Source organism: Heloderma suspectum, chromosome 5 (assembly GCF_057233095.1).
Source record: "Heloderma suspectum isolate Gila_16-S chromosome 5, 16-S_ref, whole genome shotgun sequence".
Taxonomy (NCBI): Eukaryota; Metazoa; Chordata; class Lepidosauria; order Squamata; family Helodermatidae; genus Heloderma; species Heloderma suspectum.
In genome coordinates, this window is record NC_139462.1 from 88,366,443 (window position 1) to 88,383,401 (window position 16,959).

General features: G+C 42.1%; 1 protein-coding gene across 1 annotated transcript in view; it reads right to left on the reverse strand.

The window, feature by feature from the left end:
* The window catches only part of FAT1 (FAT atypical cadherin 1), a 149,987-nt gene that overhangs the window by 71,271 nt on the left and 61,757 nt on the right, over positions 1-16,959 (reverse strand). The window contains exon 4 of the mRNA XM_084856630.1: positions 1,111-1,172. Within this exon, the coding sequence (XP_084712756.1) occupies positions 1,111-1,172 (62 nt within the window). The remainder of the gene's footprint in view (positions 1-1,110; positions 1,173-16,959) is intronic.

The window sequence follows — 16,959 nt, forward strand, 5'->3', positions numbered from 1 at the left end:
TTTTTCTGCCACATTCAAATGCGCCTCCCATTCCAAATCTTCTCCGCCGCCCCATGTGCGGTTCCCAAACAGTTTTACCTGTGGTTAAATCCTCACTTTTCCATGAAAAAGCAAAGTCATGCAATTATCCAGTAGAGCATGTCGTGACTCCTCATAAGGGGAACCTGTATATTACATTTTGTCCAATTTCTGCAAAGTTTCAAGGCATTCGAGCCCCTCCTTTTGGAATGTTCCCATGGATAGATTCAAGGCAGTATTAAGCACACCCAGTATTAAGCCAAATAAGCAAACAAAATAAACCACTTTGTATACCATTAAAAAGTTTATTTTTATTCTGTGTTGTTGGTTTGCTGATGGTGAGGGGGGAGCTGGCAAAGGCTTGGAAACTGGGGCGATGGGTAAAGAATAAGGACTGGGGAAGAGAGGGTAGGAGTGGGAAAAGAAGCAAATGGTTTGTTTCCCCTGTGGTTGAATCCTCACTTTTCTATGAAAAAGCAAAGCCACCCACTTCTCCAGTAGTACATGTGGTGGGTCCACATAAGGGGAACCTGTTGATTAAATTCCGTCCCCATTCTGCAAAGTTTCAAGGACTTGGAGTTCCCCACCCCACCCCTTTTTGTTGCACATGGGCAGAGACAGGGGACCAAGCAAAGGCCTGGAAAGGCAGAGTGAGAGAGGGTGGGATATGGTTTCTACCACAAAGGAAGCTGGGATACCTGGCTGGCCAGGTGGGAGGACAACAGGAGGAGGAGGGACAAGCGGGGGGGCATGAAATAAACCACACCGCATAGCTTGCTTGCCGGATTGTCTGACGGGAGCACAGTAGGTCGATTGCAAAACAACCTACTCTGCACAGCTTATCACCTACCATGGGTTAGCAAGATGTGTGGACAGGCCCAGTGTGGGCTCAAAACACATAAAAATGAACTCATGTCAGGTTAATTAGGATAGGACAGTTCCACCATTGGAAGAACCCTTTTACTACCCTGTCCTCCCTCCCCAATAGTGGTTACAGCACCCAGTATGTCCACATAGAGGGAACCCACTTTACAATACAAATATATATGCAATGCGACTGTCCAACTGCAGAAATGCAAAAGCATAATTTACCTCTAATATGTGTTCTGCTTGCTGTTCTCGGTCAAGTTTTCGTGATGTTGTTGTAATTAAACCTGCAAATATAAACAAGCAATTTGTTAATCCTTGGGGGGAAGGATAGGTAATGTGTTTCAAGTGCGAGTCAATCAACAGCAGAATGCGCCAAGACTTTGGTAATAACGCTATCAATGTATTCATAATAATATTATATTTAAAATATTATTTTCTAGCCTGTCAACACTGGCTAGGAGTCAACACTGAGATTTTGAACTTATAAACAATAAGCTCAATTTAGCTCTGTTACTGGTGCCAACAGGAAGTGTGTGTGTGTGTGTGCGCGCGCACGAGAGAGAGAGAGAGAGAGAGATTGCTTTTTTTCTTGCTGCTCCAATTAATTACATGGATTAGCTCAATACAAGAATGCCGCTACACTGAAGAAGTGATAGGGAGAAAATTGCAACAGCGATAGGGAGTAAAGAAAAAGAAGTAAAGAAGGTCTTTTTGTCCATGATGCGATCCTGGAGTCACCACCAGAAGGACTGTGCCAATCTCTCCTTAGTCCATTCCAGAATGTATCCTATATCTTTACTAAATACTAGGGCTGCAAACCGATTAAAAACATATAATCAATAAACCTAGCTGATGATTGATTGATTGATTGTAAAGCAGTAACAAATGTTCTCTGCACAGATTAGCAAATAATTGATAAGTGATCTATTATCTCTTAAATGCACATACATTTGCAAATGGGAAATATTTCTCATGCAAGAAGCATCTTCTCTTTGTTTCTAGATAATATACAGATGTGTCACATCAGGCATCATCGTAGAAGAGGCATTCCTCCTACATGTGAGGCAAGGGAGAATGTGTCTTTTAAGACAGTGCAGTTGCCAACTGAGGTTTTTATACATTTTGTATTTAAAATTATATATTAAATTCTGCTGCCCAATTAATCGTGGGCACCTTTTTGGCCGATTAAAAGTTTAAAAATCCATTAATCTAACTTACTGTGAAATCCTATGCATGTCTACTGAGAAGTAAGCCCCATTTAGTTCAACTAGACTTACTCCTAAGTAATTGTGGATAGGGTTGCAGGTTAGTTAAAGGCGCAATCCTATGCATGTTTAGACAGAAAAAAGTCCTAGCATGCCCAAGGTACGTGGCTGGGGTATTCTGGGAGTTGTAGGACTTTATCCTGTCTAAACATGCATTGACTTGCTCCCAAAATGTTGCAGCCCTAATAAACATGGAAATCCTACTGAAATAGATTATAGGCCCAGGAAAGGTCAATGCTCTTGGGTGCCACTGTAATTGCCGACTGCCTGTTCTGCAAATCTCCCTCCACTGCCCACACACATACACTCACAGCCAGGGTTCAGCAGCACACTTGAACTCTTCCTTGGACTCTTCAGGGAGTGAATTATGATTTATCTTCAGGTGGATCATTGGATAGTCATGTTTCACTGGAAGCGGAGCAATAGCGATGCTCTGTCCCGTGCTGTTGAGGCTTCATGGAAGGAGCCCATACCGCAGTTGCTCTCTATGCTAACAATATGGCAGAGGACTGATGCTGGCATGGGGAAGATCCTCAGTGTGGATTCCTTAGTGTACACCAGTAGCATAGGAAGGAGCAGCACTGCAGTGGCCCCCCCACAGTTGGCATAATGTAAGAACCCACTTGGGGAATGGAACAATAGTTCTAGACTGTTTAATGGAAGTAACCCAGATTATATTTGGCAGGCAGAGCTGCTTTTCACCATTCCTGAGTTGGCAGCGTCTCCTGCAGAACAGCTGTTTTCTTTACTTCCCTTGCCTTTTCGGGGCTCTAAGACTGTATTTACACAGAAGCATATTTGCCACTCAACAGAAGTAACATAAAGTGATTATTTGCATGTAAGAAATGCCCATCACCAGTTGTACATCCCTAAACAGAGCTTTCATATCATCTCAAACAGAAGGACCACAAAGTTTCATTATCAGTGTATTTACCAAGAAGATATAAAATGTTTCTGCATGTATACCATGATGTTGTCAAAGGCTTAATTTGAAGTATAGCTTCATGCACCAAACATTAGCATAAGCTGCCACTGCCCAGGCAGATTATACATTGACTTGTTTTTTTCTTGTTTTCTTTTACCTGCCTTTTGTTAGGAACCTAACCAAACCCGTAATTTGTGACTGTAAAAAGTAAATCAAAATCAGTAAAAAGTCAATCAAAAGAAAAAGGGGCACCTTCTTTCCATTTCCAAGGTACATCATACTACTACTCTCTTTTGTCTGAATTGTGACTCAGCCAGGAAATGCTCATATGAGCCTCACCTCTTCAAACACACTGTAATGCAATACCGTGCTTAAATCCCAAACCAACAAAACTCGTTCATCAACTTCCTAAACCTGATCTGCTACTAGAACAGTTGAAAAAGTAAGACTGTCATACCACAGTTATAAGCTTAAAAAAAAAATTAAGTGAAACTCTAATTTTCCTGTAAAAGAAGTTGGAAGAGGGAAGGAAATATAGTCACATAACAGGCAAATTATTTTTCTCCAAAAAAAATCCCATTCCTTTGTCAAAACTAGAAGCTACTTCAAAATTAAGAGAATAATTTTCCAAAGCACCTTACACTGTAACTGGTTTATAACCTTGTTTCAGACAGATGAGACTGCATTTTGCAGAGAAGTGTCATGACAAAATGCCAAGAAACAGGTGAGGAAAACACACACATACATTAATGTGTGTTTTTATAAGAAGAAAAGATTTCCCCAACTCTTCTTGCTCTATTTCAAACTCCCAAAATGAGTAACAGGCTCATGTAATTTAAATATTAAATGCATGTGTGTCAGTGTCTGTGTCACGCTTAAAACTGATCGAGTGAGACAGGCAGGTGACTCCTGGGAAAACAAAACTCTTATTTAAAAAATCCCATTGGAAAAAAGTAATGATGAACAAGTAATATTAGCAACAAATCGTTGTTATTTTTCAGTGAATTATGTTTCAAAATTTGCCATGTGAAAAGCCTGTCAAAACATGCTGCATTCATAAAACGTATTTGCAAGGGCGCAATTAATCTTTAAGCACTGGCCCTGAAATTTCTCAAACACTGCTCATCCCATTAATATCAATGTACTGACAAATAAATGCAAGTAAAGGTAGTTGTTTTCAGGATTGGAGATGTAATTCCTAGTTAATGCAATGAATGATCTCAGAATTGCAGCAACTGAGAAGTTTTTTCAAATAAATTCCTACACTGCTCAACTGAACAAAAACTTTATAATGTAAACCTAGTTTTAAAAACTCTAGGCTGAAATTTACAAATCAAGCAATTCTTATCTACTGTAGGTGAGCAGAAGGTAGACCTCTGCATTATTTGCAGTAGATCACGAAGGGTTTCTGACTCCCAAGTGTTTAACAGTAGCAACAACAAAATGATAGGGGTAACCAGGAGTCCCCTTCATGGTTAGATAGTATCACCGTTGCAATGAATATGAACTTGAGCACACTCCGGGAGAGAGCGCAGGACAGGAAGGCCTGGCGTGCTATGGTCCATGGGGTCACGAAGAGTCGGACACGAGTGAATGACTGAACAACAACAACAAACCAGGAGCAGATGTTTGTGTGAAAAGCTGTGAGCTCTGCTCAGTTCTGGTACTGAGAACAAATTCCTAGGCTCAAAACATGCTCAGAGCCACCATGTTCTGTCATTCCCTTTTGCACATGGCTCTAGTTGGTTTTCCCTTTTATGGATCACTGCCTTGTTGTGGCGAAGGGGCTTGCGTAACTCAGTGAAGCCATAAGCTATGCCGTGCAGGGCCACCCAAGACGGACAGGTCATGGCAGAGAGTTCTGACAAAATGTGGTCCACTGGAGAAGGAAATGGCAACCCACTCCAGTATTCTTGCCAAGAAAACCCCATGGAACGTATCACAAGGCTAAAAGAGATGACGCCGGAAGATGAGACCCTCAGGTCGGAAGGTGTCCAATATACTACTGGGGAAGAGCAGAGGGTATTTCCAAGTAGCGCCAGAAAGAATGAAGCGGCTGGGCCAAAGCCGAAAGGACACTCAGCTGTGGATGTGTCTGGTGGTGAAAAGAAAATCCGATGCTGTAAAGAACAATATTGTTTAGGAAACTGGAATGTCAGATCAATGAATCAAGGTAAGCTGGAGGTGGTCAAACATGAGATGGCAAGATTGAACATCAACATCTTGGGAATCAGCGAACTAAAATGGACAGGCATGGGCGAATTTAATTCAGGTGACCATCATATCTACTATTGTGGGCAAGAATCCCTTAGAAGAAATGGAGTAGCACATAGTCAACAAAAGGGTGGGAAAAGCAGTACTGGGATACAATCTCAAAAACGATAGAATGATCTCAGTACGAATCCAAGGCAAACCATTCAACATCACAGTAATTCAAGTCTATGCCCCAACCACTGAGGCCGAAGAAGCTGAGGTTGATCGGTTCTACGGAGACCTACAACACCTTCTAGAACTAACACCAAAAAAAGATGTCCTCTTCATCATAGGGGATTGGAATGCTAAAGTAGGAAGTCAAGAAATCACCGGGATAACAGGCAGGCATGGCCTTGGTGTACAAAATGAAGCAGGACAAAAGCTAATAGAGTTTTGCCAAGAGAACACACTGATCATAGCAAACACTCTTTTCCAACAGCACAAGAGACGACTCTACACATGGACATCACCAGATGGTCAATATCGAAATCAGATGGATTATGTCCTTTGCAGCCAAAGATGGAGAAGCTCTATACAGTCAGTAAAAACAAGACCTGGAGCTGACTGTGGCTCAGATCATGAGCTGCTTCTTGCAAAATTTCAGCTTAAATTGAAGAACGTAGGGAAAACCACTAAACCATTCAGGTATGACCTAAATCATATCCCTGATGAATATACAGTGGAGGTGAGGAATAGATTTCAGGGATTAGACCTGATAGACAGAGTGCCTGAGGAACTATGGATGGAGGTCCATAACATTGTCCAGGAGGCAGCAACTCAATCCATCCCAAAGAAAAAGAAATGCAAGAAAGCAAAGTGGCTGTCTGATGAGGCTTTACAAGTAGCTGAGGAAAGAAGGGAAGCGAAAAGCAAGGGAGAAAGGGGAAGATATACCCAACTGAATGCAGAGTTCCAGAGAATAGCAAGGAGAGACAAGAAGGCCTTCTTAAATGAACATGAACAATGCAAAGAAATCGAGGAAAACAACAGAATGGGAAAGACTAGAGATCTCTTCAAGAAAATTGTTGATCTCAAGGGAACGTTTTGTGCAAAGACGGGCACGATAAAGGACAAAGAAGGCAGGGACCTAACAGAAACAGATGAGATTAAGAAGAGATGGAAAGAATACACAGAAGAACTATACAGGAAAGATGTGAATGTCCCTGATAGCCATGATAGTGCGGTCACTGAACTTGAGCTGGACATCCTCGAGAGTGAAGTCAAGTGGGCCTTAGGAAGCATTAGTAACAACAAAGCTAGCGGAGATGACAGTCTTCCAGCTGAGCTATTTAAAATCCTAAAAGATGATGCTGTTTAAAGTGCTGCATTCAATATGCCAACAAATTTGGAACACTCAACAATGGCCGTAAGACTGGAAAAGGTCAGTTTACATTCCAATTCCAAAGAAGGGCAATGCCAAAGAGTGTTCAAACTACCGCACAATTGCGCTCATTTCACATGCCAGCAAGGTGATGCTCAAAATCCTACAAGCTAGGCTTCAGCAGTATGCGAACCAAGAACTACCGGAAGTACAGGCTGGGTTTCGAAGAGGCAGAGGAACTAGAGATCAAATCGCCAACATTCGCTGCATCATGGAGAAAGCAAGAGAATTCCAGAAAAATGTCTATTTCTGCTTCATTGACTACGCTAAAGCCTTTGATTGTGTGGATCACAACAAACTGTGGCAAATTCTGAAAGTGATGGGAGTACCAGACCACCTTACCTGTCTCCTGAGAAACCTGTACGAGGGTCAAGAAGCAACAGTAAGAACCAGATATGGAACAACCGATTGGTTCAAAATTGGGAAAGGAGTACAACAAGGCTGCATATTGTCACCCTGCTTATTTAACTTATATGCAGAGTACATCATGAGAAATGCCGGGTTGGATGAATCAGAGGTCGGAATTAAGATTGCCGGGAGAATTATCAACAACCTCCGATATGCAGACGATACCACCCTAATGGCAGAAAGCGAAGAGGATCTCAAGAGCCTCTTGTTGAGGGTGAAAGAGGAGAGTGCAAAAGCTGGTTTGAAACTCAACATTAAAAAAACTAAGATCATGTCATCTGGCCCTATCACTTCCTGGCATATAGAAGGGGAAGAAATGGAAGCAGTGACAGATTTTACTTTCTTGGGCTCCAAGATCACCGCAGACGGTGACTGTAGCCATGAAATTAAAAGACGCTTGCTCCTTGGGAGGAAAGCTATGGCAAACCTAGACAGCATAGTAAGAAGCAGAGACATCACCTTGCCGACAAAGGTCCGTCTAATCAAAGCTATGGTTTTCCCAGTAGTAATGTATGGCTGTGAGAGCTGGACTATAAGGAAGGCTGAGTGCCGAAGAATTGATGCTTTCGAACTGTGGTGCTGGAGAAGACTCTTACGAGTTCCCTGGACTGCAAGGAGGTCAAATCAGTCAATCCTAAAGGAAATCAACCCTAAGTGCTCATTGGAAGGACAGATACTGAAGCTGAAGCTCAAATATTTTGGCCACCTAATGCGAAGAGAAAACTCCCTGGAAAAGACCCTGATGCTGGGAAAGACTGAAGGCAAAAGGAGAAGGGGACGGCAGAGGATGAGATGGCTAGATAGCATCACCGATGCAATGAATATGAACTTGAGCACGCTCCGGGAGAGAGCGCAGGACAGGAAGGCCTGGCGTGCTATGGTCCATGGAGTCACGAAGAGTTGGACACGACTGAATGACTGAACAACAACTAGTTGGTTTACTAGAATCTTGTGGTTCTAGTAAAAAAACAACACCCAACAAAGTAGAGCCAGCAAGCCTGAAGTCTGCCTACCTGGGGCGCACACACACACACACACCCATCTATGGATTTATAATGTATATATGTTACAGGGATTCACACTGACCAGTTTCCTGGAAAAATCATATCTTCTCGTACTCACTGCAAGTTACGCCCTGTGCAACTTTATGCCAGCCTTGCCATGGTCATGTAAGTTGAATGGAAGGGGGGCAAGAGAGATTTTATTTAAAAAAATGAAAACAGCTCTGGTTAGTTACCACATTTGAAACACATAGGATGCATATTTGCTTCACTTCAGTCCTTCCATTGGACACAGAGGCACTGTATCTAATGGAATTACTAATGACGTGTACAGGTTTGATCATTCTACCAGTACATCAGCTTGCCCACACATCATGACATACATGTGGACACACTGTTTTCCTCTTACACTAATGTGGGAAAAATTACTGATTGGACCTCCAAGGACTGCCCATGGTTTTCAAGCTATTCCCTGGAATTTTTATGTCCCGTCCACCCTTGTGCCCCCTTAAAATCCATTTTGGAGGACCAGGCAAATTCACAGAGCAGCATGTCACGGAATGAAGGTGAAATTTGCAACCTTCTCTCTTTCCCTCTGGACTATGTACTCCAAGATCATACAAAATGCACGCTGGGACAGGGTAGTTAGGCTACCCATGCTGCAGGGTGATTAGTGTTAACCACTTCAAGAGCCCCTGCCACATGTGCAGCTAACCATGGCCCGAAGCGTGGTTAGCCTAACCACTCTCTAACCACCCTCCTTCCTGAAGTCCTACAACCTCTCTGTCATGCATCCCAGCAGCCTTGGTGGCTCACATGGCCATGACAGGAGCAGGGCTGCTGACTGTTGGTGGCCATTTTCTGCTTTCTTTCTGATTCCATTACAGAAATAAGTGAAAAATAAATTAAAACAGCGGAAAATTGTGCAAAAATTGCCATATCACTAAAATGTGCATTTGTGCAAAATTGCTGTATATTGCTAAATCATGCATTACCCCTGCATAGTGCTAAAATGTGCTTTTGTGCATAATTGCTATAGCGATATAGTGGTTTTGCGCACATGTGCAAATGCGTGTTTTAGTGATATACAGCATTTTGCGCACATGTGCATCTTAACGATATAGGGGATAATGTGCATTTTAGCGATAAACGGCAATTTTGTGCACATATGCATATGCACATTTTAGCAATATGGCATTTTTTGCACAATTTCTGTCATTTTTTTATTTTTTGCTTATTTCAGTAACAGAATTGGAAAGAAAGAAGAAAATGGCCAGCAACAGCCATCAGCAGCACCACTCCTGTAATGGCCATTTTCAGCTGCTCTTGCCGTGGAGCTCTAGGGAAGTGCTCTGTTACCCACAGGGCCTGTATAGATGTCATGCTAGGCCATGGTTAGTGCCGCTAACCATCTTGCAGCAGGTGGTTAGTGAGCATGGTTTGTGTATGGTTAATAAACCACCATGGTTGGGTCTGACCCCCATTCAGATATCACTCTAAGCCACTATGGTTAGCTCAAAACCCCCACCCATCATGGCTTAGTGTAATGTCTGAACGGGCTCTATGAAATATAAGTAGGCTCCTGAGTCAAAAAGCCCACTTAACATGTTCATCCTGAACTTTCAGTGTGGTATGGAAACAATGGGGAAGTTGCCCTCAATTGCTATCTTTCACAGGGTCTGACAGATCATTACTGAGATACACTTTCAGTCTGTCGTTTTGCACTTATAATCTTCTGGCAGGGCTATCCTCTGTTTCCAACAGATTAGACATCAATTAATACGTTCCACTCTCTGGCAGCATGCATGTGAACACATATCCTTCCAGGCTCTTTGTCTAAGAAGATTTTCCAGAGCACAGGAGCTACTCTCTTCCAGTGCATCTTTACCCTGCACATTCTTGTGGCTGCAAGTATGTGGTACAAGCCACAGCAAAACAGTCTGACCTTGCACATTTTAGCCCCTCTGTGTACACACACACACACACACAGTGCCACGTTACTAGTGGTAAAGCTGGTGCTGTTTTAGAATTCACATGTGTACTCCAAAACTAGTCTGAGGACTGCATCCATTAAGTCTCAGAGATGCAATGCTGGAGATCTTTATTTGGCATGACATTTTAGAATGTTCTTCATTTTAAGCATGAATGGTTCTATTGGGCTATTTGGTTTAACTGGAGGTTAATTAAGTTCTTTTCTAGCACTGTTACTTGAAAATTTAAAAACAGATTCTAGTTTGCAACCTTAAATAACATTACAATAATCAGGATACAAACAAAAATTCTTGGGATTTAGGGTATCCATTACTTGAGCAACATGGGAATGGTAGTGATAATAAGCAATCATGTGCCTGTAAGTAAAATATGGCACCTGCCTCGCTATCATAAAGTACACTCTTTATTATTGTTTGATTAGTGTGTGGGCATTGCCAAGGAAGAAGTTAGGACTTTATGTCTTGGATCAAAGGTTACTACTTTATCTCATACCTGATATTTCACAGAAACAGTCACTATGTTAGCAGCAGCCAGGAAATATTAAGAACAAGTTTTGGCAAACCTGCTGTGAGCAACACAGGCATGAGGCTATGTATGTGCTTGTGAGCCAGACTACTTCCTTAGTTTCTTTAAGCAGTATTCAGATGTCAAGATAGGGAAACCGCTGACTTTGCAGAAAGTATTCTTTTAACTGACAGAATGCAGGGAGGGAAGCTCGGTCCAGATATAAGCTTGCTGGTCAAATAACAATAGCATATACACCATAGAAGCAAATCTTGGTATTCAAAGTCTGTTAGATTAATTAGCCTCTTGTACCTTTACATTACAGTTGTGTGCGGCAACTGTAACGTTGTGGTTTGCATAAATTCACAAATGACACTCTTACATTGTGTATAGATTTAAGTGCATCTGAAGACAAATATAATTTAAAATAGGGCTTGCACCCCATTCACAACACAGCAAAGGCAATCTTCACACTTGAACTGTCCGGAAAGCATGCAGGGGAATCAAATGATAGTGCAAGTTCATTCTTGCCACTTCCCAGCTCGCTCACTCCCCTAATCACCCACTAATAGCCATCTTCAGGTGTTCACTTCTGAACCCATGAAAGGGCTTCCAGGAACTCATGGGACTAGTTCTGCCTCATTGATGACCCTGCATGCGCCGACAACACTCCAGAACTGACATGCAATTACTGAGACTGAAGGGGGCACTGTCGGGGATTGCTAAGCCTTCCCATTGAGTAGCGAGGCAATAGCAACTCGCTGTACAATCCACAAAACCTTTATTCAATTAATAACACCTCTTCATACCTGTAGCATTGTGCCTAATTAGCTAAACAAAGCAAGGCAGTTGCCTGTCAACTCAAATGGATGGCTTCCCGCCATGTTCCTCCTTCAGGGAGGGCCCTCCTGGCCTAACTTCTGATGGGCAGCCAATCTGGCACCTCTCACCTCTTCTCAACTCCACCCACTTAACTGTGCACAGAACTCTGGGCTCTATCAGTTCCAGTTCTCACTCCCCTCCCCGACAAAGGGTGAGTTCCCATGGGGAGGGGGGATGATGGTCTCTGAACCCGGCCCACCTATTCCATAAGCCCCTCGGAAGATTCGTCCCTGATTCCTGGATAGTCTTGGGGAATTTCCTCCCCTGCTCCCTGTCTTGGCTGGACTTCTTCTAGCTCTGCCTCAAAATCTGAATCAGAGTCTGAAACCAAACCAGGGAACTTGCACCTTCAATGTAGACAGGGTTTCCCAACATGGAAGCAGGTATCCTAATCACACATTCCAAAGAGAAAATCTGAAGAACAGTTTTGTTCCTCCTCAAGCTTCCAGCTGGTAAAAGGTAACTAAGTACCCCAGAGCTGGGTGCCTGATAGGTGAGTAGGCTTGTTGCTTCCATCTCACGCACCCAGCTGCGGGGCACTTTATTAACAATGGAGTAGTGGAATCAAGGCTCGCAGCACCAGAACTTTTTTTATTATTATTAGCAGGGATGCTGATGTCATCTGCCACCCCACCCCCCTCAGAATTCCCTCTGAGTTTGGCTGCAACTCTCATCAGTAGCTGGGGGGAGGGCAGAATGATTTCCCCCCCAACAACCATATATTGTTCCCTGTTGTAATGCAAAGTATTTTGAGTGGTTTGGTCTTGAATAGGCAATTAAGACCCGTTTTAGCTTTACAAAAGACCTGCTCCTGGTGGAACTGAAAACTGTTAGAACTAGTTTGATTATAGGGATCGACACAGCTTTCTGAACTTTTGGACTCTCCTCTGTGGTGGGAGCAGCAATAGTAATGAGTGAGTAGACAGGAAGGAATCATGACTGCTGGGTTTGAACCAGCATTTGATTTACTGGTACACTTGTCTGACAGTTCAGTCATGAAAGCAGGCTTGCAGCATGGCTGAAGAAAAAATTGTGAGTCCTCTTTTTTGTATTAAATCTGTCTTCATCATATAATCATTTATAAGTGATAAAATATATTGCCCTTTACACACAATTCCTCAAGAAACAAGGCTCACTTATTCAAAATCTTTCTATTTCGGAAATGCTTCAACAGTGTGCCTCAGGGCCACACATTACACCTGGGCGCATGGGAGCTCCTTGGAAGCAATTCTACATGGTGGTAGCTCTGTGGTGGAAATGTAACATAATGGGACACATAAACCCCACCAGCATAGTTCATTCCTTCATTGCAGTATGAGTTATTCATGTTATCGGATACAATAAAATATATGTATTCATTTATTGTGAGAAACATCCATCAAAAATACTATCCCTAGAAATATGTTTAGAATTGTTGTTCTGAACCGCAAAATAACGAGTAGGCCCAATAATACTGAAGTTAAATAACTTGCTACTTTAATCTCTATTTTAATCGACTTTCATCTTAGTTAAAGGAGTATCACTCACCCAGAATGAACAGACTTAAAAACAAGGTTGACGCTTTCTTAAGAGATGTTAAAATCTTCACTTGGAACATTTTGATTACCACCTACAAATTTACTTTCAACGAAGCAATACAAAACAAGATGAATATGTCCACTTAGGGACTCACAGATTTAAATACATAACTAATCCCAAACTTTTTGAGAATGTAAATCCCATTATCTCCTGTAAGACTCATTAAACTCCTTATTAAGCCTCTATTCTTTCTCCCTCCAGTATATACCGCCTTCCATGCTTTCCAAAACATGTCAGCAACCAAATAACAAACGGACAAAATCTACTCAGAACTCCATCACAAGAAAACCCTAATTTAAGGTGTGGGTTTTGTTTTGTTTTTTAAAGTGTCCTAGTATATAGCCTTTTTGCCTCAAATACGCACTTTTCAATTTATAATCTTTTTGTGGTCTTAAAAGATATAGGCCGCTACCATGCATTTTAACAGCTACTAAAAATAACAAGATAATCTGGGGATTTGGGGTTTCAGTACGCTGATAACACCCAGCTCTAACATACCTTTCCATCTGAGTCTAGAGAGGCTATGGAGGCCTTGAATTGATGTTTAGATCAGTTAAGGACTAGATGTAGGCTAACACACCTAAACCAGATGTGACAGAGGTGCTCCTGAGCAGAAAGAATACTGATCAAGGAATACCAGATTTGCAAGATGGTGACTATGGGCAGGAGAGCCTTTGATCAGGTCCAGTGGATGTACCAGTTGTGCCCCTTCTTAGAGAAAGCAAATCTTGCTACAGTGACACATACCTTAGGATACCTCTTGTTTGGATTACTGTAATATGCTCTACATGGAGTTGCCCTTAAGAAGTGTTTGGAAACTGCAGCAGATGCCAATGGTGCAGCTAGGGCAGGACGTCGGGGCCAAAATCCAGGGTCCCGCTGTCCAAGGGCCCCTGAAATGACCATCCAGAAAGTGGAAGGTGATTGGGCCAGCAGAAAACAGGCCCGTATCAGCACTTGGGCTGGCTTTTTTTTTTTTTACATTTTATATTTGGGGGCTGAGCATGTACATGATTATAGACCATCACTGTTTTTACTTTGAGGTATGTATTTCATTTCATTTCATTTCATTTCATGTATTACATTTCTATACTGCCCAATAGCCAAAGCTCTCTGGATGGTTTAAAATGATTAAAAAACTTAAAAACCCAATATTGTACATAACATAAAAACCATTTAAATGCAAACATATAAACAGACAGCACACACAGGCACACACACGTGTATCTAAAATTAATACCTCATCAGATGATGCCAAATGGCTGAGAGTAGAGGAAAGTCTTAACCTGGCACTGAAAAGATAACTATGTTGGCACCAGGCAGGCCTTGGGTTTTTTTTTGGGCGGGGGGGAGTCTCCTGTTCCATTATCCCTTTCTACAACAAAATGCTGCTGATTCCCAGGTAAATGTGTTTTACAACAGAGCAGCAGAAGCAAACTCTACTTTATTCCTGTAGTCATGATGGTGGTATGATTTAAGAGAGCTTAAAATGAAAAACTGCAGATGATCAAAGTATTTATTTATTTTTAATCAGGGTTAACAAACAGTTTTTCCCCCCTTTGGCAAATCAGGAATGTAGAAGCAGTTGCAAAGCATGGGATGGCAGTAGGTTGTGTGTAGGGTAGAGAAATGTTAGTTGTGTGCTTCAAGCTGAACAGATGCACATGGTTAACTAAAGTGGGAGGCATAAGACCACTAAGTCCAGAGTATAAAATTACATAACTGCACCAATGAATGAAGCAAATTGCTGGTGAGAAAGTTCTGGTTTAGGTTAATTTTCTAGAGCAGGAGTGGGCAGAAGGCAGATCGCCAGATGTTTTAGACTTCAACTCCCAGAGGCCCCTGCCAGCATGGCCAATGGTCGGGAAACTGAAGTCCAACACATCTGGAGATCTATTTTCTGCTCATCCTTGCTCTAGATTCATTGTTCCTCTAGTTGTACTAGCTACCATTCTGTTTCTGGGCTCAATTTAAGGTGCTGGTTATCACCTTGAAAGTCCTAAGCTGTTTGGGAGCAGGATATCTAAAAAACAGTATCTACCTGTATGAACTTCCCTGCCCTCTGAGACCAGCTATGGGAACTCCTATGTCTTTATCTGAGGCACACCTGGCAAGAATAGATGGAAGAGCCTTCTCTGTGACTGCCCTGGAAAATCTACCTGGCCTCCTCTTTTGTGGATTTACCTGGCCTTCCTGCAATTTTCAGAGATCTCCACTCCCCCTGCATCTCAGCTCAACACATTCAGCAGGGTTCCCTAACCCTGTGTGTAGCATTTTCAGGGTGCTGAAGGGGCTGCCATGGGGAGAAGGGGACAGGAAAGTCCACTTTCACCAGTCCAGTTATATATGCCTAAAACTGGTCCCAACCTAATATTTATAATAGCAATTGGGTTGGATCCAGACTTATATTTAAAGGAGACCCTCTGAAAACAATGAGATTTAAGTTAGTGTACTTGTACTGTTTATCAAAATTAATAAATGTATTATTTTTAAAAGAACTGAGAGAAAGACAGGACACAAATTCTTTTAATATATTAATTAAACTAAAGAAAAGAGAATTAAAACAATATTTTAACTTATACCACTTGGGTGCTGTCTCCAAAGTCATACACAACAGTACTGGTGTGACTGCCCCAGTACAGCATGGACTGTATTGTGTAAGGGTTTATTTTATTTCATCTTTCTTTTCCCGATGGGCTCTTCTATTATTCTACTCCAATTTGTTTAAAGTAAACATGGGGTATGAGAAAGGAATGGACAATAATAAATATGAGAATATGGTTTGGCAGCTATTTTAACTGTTTTAATGGGTTCGTTGTTTGATATCAAATTCACTTAACTACGAGCTTGTAGTTTTTTTTCCTAGATAGACTAATATTTGAACAAAATGCTTCTACAGAACTCAGTGAGAAAACTTTTCTAGACGATCTTCTTTCATTAAAAAGCTTTTTTTAAAAAAAAAACTGGTTTCAAATGGATAAGGACAGCAGTGATTTTGAAAAATGATACTATACAGGACTTCCTGTCAATTACTGGGGGGGGGGGGAGAAGAATGCACCTAAGAAGACTGAAAATACATGAACTAAAAAGGTAGGTTTTCTTCTGAAGAGGAAGCATGGGTGTGCGTAGAGAGGGTAGATAAGAAGGGGGGGGGAATCATCTTGTTGCACTGCCTTCTTCTGCAAAATACGGAGACATTCTGTGCAGCTGGAACTACATGACCGATAACAGGCTCTTCCCATGGAGGCTCACCTTTGGCCACCTAGAAATGAAACACCACCCCATGCTCCAGAACATTAAGGAGGACACTCAGGCTCATGTGGGTGGGAGAAATTTAACCATCAGCCCAAGGAGAAACAGATGCCTGGTGGTGGCTGGAGACTCCCTACTGAGAGATGGATGCAGCTGTGTGCAGATCGGACATGTCACCTTAAGAGGTGTGTGGTCATCCTTCCAAAGGTATTCAAGATGTGATGGAGAAGCTACCAAGACTCATCAAACCAAGTGACTACTATCCTCTCCTGCTGATTCGTGTTCGAACCAACAACAGAGCCAGACAAAATATTGAATGGCTTTCCAAAGACTATGAGGCTCTAGGTGAGAAAGTGAAGAAAATGGGGCATGAGTGCTAATTAAATTATCCCTTCCTGTCAAGTCGGGGCACTGCTAGGGAAAGCAGAATAGTGGAAGTGAACAGCTGGCTACATAGATGGTAACATCAGGAAATATTTGGTTTCATGGACCATGGCCTACAATACCCATATTAAGGACTCCTTGCAGAAGATGGGGTGTACCTGACAGAAACTGGGAGAAAATAGGTTTGCCAGGAGTATTGCAAATCAGATCAGGTTTCTAAATTAACTCCTGTGGAGGAGGGTGGTA